Genomic DNA, 6,906 nt, shown 5'->3' on the forward strand with positions numbered 1-6,906 from the left:
CCGCTTGAGGGTAGTCCAGAAGGAAGAAGCCACTTTGCTTGAGTATGGTACCTCTTCTTCGTCTGAGAACCAGCCCATGGTGTTTTTGGCTGGCACTGACACCACAGAAGTGCCAGCTGGCATGGCTACTACTACCCAAGTGACAGAGAGGTGGCCTTTAATTACTTTTCAGTAGAGACCTGGCTTTTTCCAGTGAACAGAATACAACACCTAATCTCTGTACACTGTCCTTGCAAACCAGATCATTGTCCTTCCGTCAGAAAGACCTGCACACTATTGAAAAAAAATTAATATGGCACTACTGTAAAGCATTTGCTTGTAATCCTGAAGAGATAACACTATAAAAAAGCAAAAGCAGGGAAAGTCCTGTACATTTTCATCATGCTGAACTCCAGAATATTTTTTCTTTACTCTTCTTGTTTTTTCAAGTGGGGAGATTCTAGCAAAGTGGCTCTAGCAACCTGGAGGTTTCCACAGAGACGCACTGGAAAAGCAGCTGTCTGATCCCCATTCATTATTGATGGGGGTTTTCACTTGCCCACAGGAATAGCAGTGAGAGGAAGCAAGGTCAATACTAAGAAGCAGAAGATGAACCACTTTCCATTAAGCTCCAGCACTAAGAGCTTCTCAGGGATGTAGAGGCCTCAGCCTTCTCTGGGCAATTTCCTCCATGACATAAGGGTGAAGCAGAAAACAATATTCTCTGCTTCGTCTCCCATCACATTGTTATCCTCTTACTTCTTTGGTTCCACATGCTTTTCACAGCACTTGCCTTCACAGTGTGACAGCAATACAGAGCCTCAATAGAGACATAAACACAGTGAGAACAAGTGTCTTCCTCCTCCAGGTGCAGAGAATGGATCGGATGCAAGGTCATGGGCAGGTGGCTGGTAGAACCCTCCTAAAATCTGGCCTAAGTCACAAGTGAAGAAAGCAGTTGCCAGTGGTATCATGACAGGATTAATGGCCACACTACCTGTACCAGGAGATACGAAGCCACTCTCTGAGCTGCCTGGCATCAGCTATCAGGCACAGCCCTACATCCCTGCTTCCTCCTGCTGCTGGAGGAGGGATGGCAGCTGTTCAGGTGTGGAAAGAGAGGAAGGGTCATTGCTGCTCTTAACCTCAGCAACCGGGACAGAGCACATCACTTTTAGCATTAACTTTTCTCTGTGGATGGGTATCTACCAGATGTGTCCAGCAGCCTGGGCTGTAAGACAGGCACAGAGTCACACATGTCCTGGACACCTCCTCCAATACGTGCAAGGGAGCTTAGGCTGGAAACATACCTGTTATGCAGGGGGATGGTCAGGACTGACAGCACCATCCATCAAAGCCTGTACTAACACAGCAGAAGTGAATACCCTGTCAGCCACCTGAAGATACAATCATCCTTCTGGGGTTGAATTGGAGTAGCTCCTTGGCCTGGGTTATTTGCTGCATCTGCAATGCCCCTCCCTCTCCCCTGCCCTGCATTGATTTCTCTCTGAGCTAAAGTGCTCTTTCATGTCTGCAAGGCAAATGGTTGTGTGTCTTCTTACTAGAGCAGAAAATAGATTGTGTGCAGACTTTGGAGATGAGGAGTTTAAAGTGGGAATCTCCCTATGGGCTATGCTGACACAAACTGTAGCAGCAAATGTGAAGGGCCCTTTCCTCTCTTCTCTCTTTCTTCCAAGATGCTGCAGAACCTTCCATTGCTCTCCCTTTCTGTCAGTTCTGCCAAATTCCCGTCTCTCGGCTGTCACTTTGGTGCTTAACCCACAGCAAGCAGACCAAGAAAAACTGGATCACAATCCTTGACACTTGCTAGTAGACTCCATAACTTGCCCAAACCCAGATACTTTCTCACCAAGCACTAAAGGCTCCTTTGCACTTTGTGTGTCTGCCTGCATACACATCATCAAGTTCCACTATCCTGAGCATCTGGATTTCTGAGGTAAAAAAAAGAAAAGAAAACCCTTGGATTTAAGCTTTGCTCACTTAAGAATAGCAGGCTCTTGCAGATAAATTATGACTGCGATTCCCCCTAAACCTCACACACCCAGGGTGAGGACCTGAATTTCCTGACCTCCCCACTTCCTGCAGAAGGACAAAGTCTGTCTCATTAGAGAATTCTATTTTGTTTTAGTGGTTTTCACTTTTCCCTCCACAAAAGAATTTTAATTTTAATTTTAATTTTAATTCTGCTCAGTTTTATGTGCCTTTTCCCAGATACTGTGCTCTTACACTCTAGTAATCCCCCAAGCTTTAGCTTGCATGTGTTAGTGTGCACACTAAGCATAACTCCCAAAGCAGGACAACTGGGTCAGGCCACAAGTATTTAGTGCTCAGCTGGATGTCCTCAGCACATCTGCATGAGTGAAAATCAGAGCCTGTGCCTCACTTATTTTCTGCTCCCTTTTCACTTCATTTGCACCTTGAGGTTCTCAACCCCTCAGATGGAGAAGGAGTATTAGAAGCAGCAACAACTAGTGAGAGGTCAGCTCAGTGCTTCCAAAAGCAACAGTGCTGAGTTACCCTAGGGAGCTGCCCTGGATAAAGTCTGAGCACAGTTGCCAAAGACCTCCAGAGAAATCAGCATCTCTGCAGTGCAGCCTCCTGGGTAGGTCTTTGTTCCAGACACAGCGTGAGGCAGAAGTACCAGACAAAGTGGCTTTCCCCTCATCCTTATCCTCCTTCACATCTCATAGGCAATGAGTGGATGGTGGCCTGTCCCTACCTCCTGCAGCGTGTTTGGAGTAACCTGCAATAGAACCTGATTTCCCACAGAAAAAGTGGTGATACAGGCTCCAGGCTATAACTCTGGGGAGGTCAATGCTGCAATACAAACGAGGTGCTTAGCGTGGATGGGCTAACTTGAAACATCCCTACACAGGTTCATGCAGCAAGGCTGCCCCAGGGAGTAGGAGACTCTGCTGTCCTGGATGGAGCAAACAACCAGGTCTTCCCTAAGAAGGAGGTGGTCAGACCCTGGAATATTTTGTCAAAGGCTGCAAAATGCTGTAAAATCTTTCTGGGGACACTTGCAGGAACAGAAAGAAAGAGGAAGATGAAGTGGGTTGATTTCACACCTGCATACTGCAGAGCTTGGACCCACATTGGGAAATGGGTGCTGCAGCCTGCAAGAAGAGAGGGTAGGAATTGGGAGAGGACAGACGGAGGGTAAGGGGTTACCTTTGTAGGAGGGCTCTGCTGTCCACCCAAGAGGCTCAAACAAAGCAAGGAAGCAAAGATCTGGCACTGTGCACATGAGGGGCTCTGCAATTGCAACTGAAGCAGGGCAAAACATAAGACTGCAGCTCTCTCAAGGCAGTCTCTCAGCAGTTGGATTTGGATCAGTGGGAAATTTCCCCAGCAAAAGGGGAAGTTTCTGTCCTCCCTCCAGTGAGGGGAAGTCTGAGCTCCTCCCTCCTCAAAGGAGAGAGCATATTTGCATATAATGTCCATATGGCTTTAGGGGTCCTGCTCCAACCCAGAAGCTCATACTCACTGCAGCAATACAGGTACCAGACTGAGAACAAAAACTGAGTCACATTTCCCCTCCAACAGCCCAGCAACCCCTGGGAACCATTTCCCATGGCATAATTTCAAGTACAGCTTGGGTTTTATGCCCTCTGGCTAGGATCAACTAACATATTTACAGATACTCACATAGCTGAGAGACTTAAAATAATTGTCACAAGGTCAATAAGCTGGTGCAATGTAATCTAAACCAAGTGCAGTGTTCTTCAGAAGTGAAGAAAGGAGACCAAACAGTACACCTTGCACCTTCCCACCATTTCTATAAATTATTGTCACTTCCAGAAGCAAGTATGTTAGAGATATCTGATTAATTTGCCATAGACTTTAATGTTGTGGGATAATATGAAAGCCTTTTCTTTCTCTTTACTTATGCTAAAGAAGAAACTTACCCAAGGCACCGCTCCTAGCTTGAGTAAGCAAGACAGTACTTGCATGACCTCTAAGTCTGAGACAGGATAGTCCCTCCGGGCACACAGAGTATCCCAGGGACAGCCACTGCTGTATCAGGAGATGTTGCTTCCCTAAAATACAGCTGGCTTGAGCACACTGGGGTGCAGACCAGGAGAAAAAGGCACCTGTTTATGCATTTGCTGGAGTGAGAGGAGCAAAGTAAAAACTTCAGGGAAAGTAACACGTTACTGCTTTTGTGTGACCACTCAGTGTCACAGAAGGGGATGGACGGATGGATGGATGGGGCAGCAAGCTGGGATGGCCACTCAGCTCAGCAGCCCCACACTGAAAGCAGAGGTTTGATTTGGTCTAATTTACCTGCTTCAGCCACACGTTGGTCGTCATCAGCTGATTCTTCTCATCCTAGGGGGACAAAAGGTAGAGAAGATTGCAATACCAAAATAGCCAGCAAAAACAGACCCTATGCCTGCTGATTTCAACCCTGTACTGAGCAGAGGAGATCCATATGGTCCTGTTTTTCATGGGCCTGGGCACTTCAAGTCACTGTTGGGGAAGTGAGCTGACTTTCTAGGAGCTGTACCTGCTTTTGCTGGGAGCTCCTGGGGCTAGAAAATGGAGATGTAGCATTTCACAGCAGCTCGAAGGAATCAGATGCCAAAGAGCAGTAAGGCAAAGAGCAGCAAGTGGGCTCAGGACACGCATGGTTGTGGGCTCATCTCCCTACACTGCTTAGCCTGGAGTGAGTTTGGGAAGACACAAACTGAAATATTGTCCTGAATAATAAGTAAAGCACAAAATTAGAATCTGCCTTCCACAGTACAAGGAGACTCTGCCAAGGGCTGAGGAATGCAAGGGACACACTGTTGGTTGTGCAGGTACCTCTGGGTCCTATGCAAATTACACTGTGCATTGCAGGGAAGGGAAGGGAAGGGAAGGGAAGGGAAGGGAAGGGAAGGGAAGGGAAGGGAAGGGAAGGGAATCTTGCCAGGGTCCAGGGTTGAAGCGTATTCCATTGCATCCATTACTGATAGACGATAGTGAAGGGAAGGGAAGGGAAGGGAAGGGAAGGGAAGGGAATCTTTCCACATGGGCAAAAACATGAGATTGTCTGTTTTGTCTCTAATGCCTTATCTGAGTGGTCAGCTGAGTCAAAATAGGAACTGCCTTTGCCTGGATACAAACTTGCTTAGAGTGAACAGTGTCCAACCAGCTCTGCTTTTCCTCACTCCCCTGTCCTGTAGCTTATAAACTGCAAGTGTAGGTGCCAGGAACTGTCTGACATGGACTTTTTTATTAATAACTGACACAGTGAGGCCTTATTCACTGAGAACAATGGGGAAAAAAGGACCTTCAGGTCTTTTTGCCACCAGACAAGTGAGTGTTACAGCCCGTGCTGTGCATGGGGCAGGAGGTCACATCACCAGCACTGCATCGCACTCAGCATTTTGTTGCCTGACCATCACTTTGCATTTCAAGTGTCAGGAGGCAAAAGCCAACAGCATCACCAGCCCTCCCAGGTGGATGCACAATTGTCTATAAAAGAAGGAAAGTTTTACCAAGACCAACACAACACTTACTACATCCACAAGCTGTGATATCTTTAATCCAAAAAGGACTTTGATAGTGTCATTGGAGTTTTCCACAGGGCGGACCCATTTCTCATAGCCTTGAAATAAGTGCTTGAGGAGCGCATCCTCGTTTTCAGCGATAGAACTGAAGGCAGTCACATCTGGAAGAGAGCAACAGAATGGGGACGTGCTAGAAAGCAGATGTGGAGAACAGCACGACCTGAAGAAGTGAGGTAGAGCAATGATGTAAGACAAATTCTCCTCTAGGCAGCTCTTACCAGTAAAATCTGTAGGAATTTACATGCACAGACTCTCAGCAGATCCAGGGTGAGAGAAGGGGAAGGCAAGACAGCCCAAGACTAACTCACGCACAAACAAATGGTAACTTTGTACTAGGTCTCTGTTTTCCATGGCCTTTTTGTCTTGGGTCAATGTAATTGCCCAGTCTTTATTGTTTCTTGTTCTTTAGAAGATCTGCAAGCTCAGAGCATTGGGTGCTCTCTTTCACTCTTGAGTCAGGGTGGGGGTCAGTGGGGATGGGCAACAAGAAACAGAAGCAGCTCATCTGGCAGCAAGAGGAGCTGGATGATGGAGCCAGGGCCAGGCCTACCCACAACCAAGTACGGAGCCATCATGGTCTGTACCTGCAAGACTGGGACTCCCCTGGTCCTTGTCACCACGCTCCCCCTTCCCCCTGCTACCATGAAAGGGGAAGGGCAGTTCAGACCCTCCATCCTCTCCAAAATACTGATCCCACTCTCTATGGTGCTGAGCTCCTGGCATGACTGACATCTCTTCCCTTCTGCACACACACAGTGCCCAAGGAGAAGGATTTCACCTCTCTTCAAAGGCACTATGGAGGAAAAAGGATCTTGTGCTGATCAGCCCTGTGCCGCAGGGGTCACAGCCAATATTGCTGTTACAGCAGCCAAGGGGTACCTCCCAGGGTGCTGCCAGGGGCCCGTGCCCTGCCAAGCCCCTGTGTGAGCAGGACACATGTGCCTGGATTGCCAGCTATTAGCTGCAGGAGAGGTCTGCAGGCAGAGGGGTGCAGCTGAGGGATGGTGTGAGGACCAGGTGATGGGAGAGCCTTGGCAGGGCCACACAGATGAGGGGCTCACATACACTGTAGAGCAAACATCAGGGGTAAGGCAGCCCCCAGCAGGGTCCCTGTGCCATGAGGAGGGAAGAAAGGGCATCTGAGTTCAACAGTCCCTCCAGAAAGAAAACCAGAGACAGAGAGTAATGTTCTGCCACCTGCATGGAGGAAAAGGAGTGACCACCATCCATCCCTGTCCTCTTCCCCCAGCAGCTGCTGCCCATCTCCTGGGCAAGACAGGCTGTGGAGCCCCCTATCCCTCAACAGGGTCTATGTGAGGCCATGGGCAGGGGAAGACCCAGCAGG

The 6,906-nt window shown here is 48.3% G+C and overlaps 1 protein-coding gene across 1 annotated transcript in view; it reads right to left on the reverse strand.

The window, feature by feature from the left end:
• CHRNB3 (cholinergic receptor, nicotinic, beta 3 (neuronal)) overlaps positions 1–6,906 on the reverse strand; it is a 12,184-nt gene that overhangs the window by 3,345 nt on the left and 1,933 nt on the right. Inside the window, exons 2-3 of the mRNA XM_010192744.1 lie at positions 5,511–5,662; positions 4,291–4,335 (exon numbers count right to left, since the gene is read on the reverse strand). Coding sequence (XP_010191046.1) covers positions 4,291–4,335; positions 5,511–5,662 — 197 coding nt within the window. The remainder of the gene's footprint in view (positions 1–4,290; positions 4,336–5,510; positions 5,663–6,906) is intronic.

This window comes from Mesitornis unicolor, unplaced genomic scaffold, assembly GCF_000695765.1.
Source record: "Mesitornis unicolor isolate BGI_N332 unplaced genomic scaffold, ASM69576v1 scaffold2419, whole genome shotgun sequence".
In the NCBI taxonomy this organism is placed as follows: domain Eukaryota; kingdom Metazoa; phylum Chordata; class Aves; order Mesitornithiformes; family Mesitornithidae; genus Mesitornis; species Mesitornis unicolor.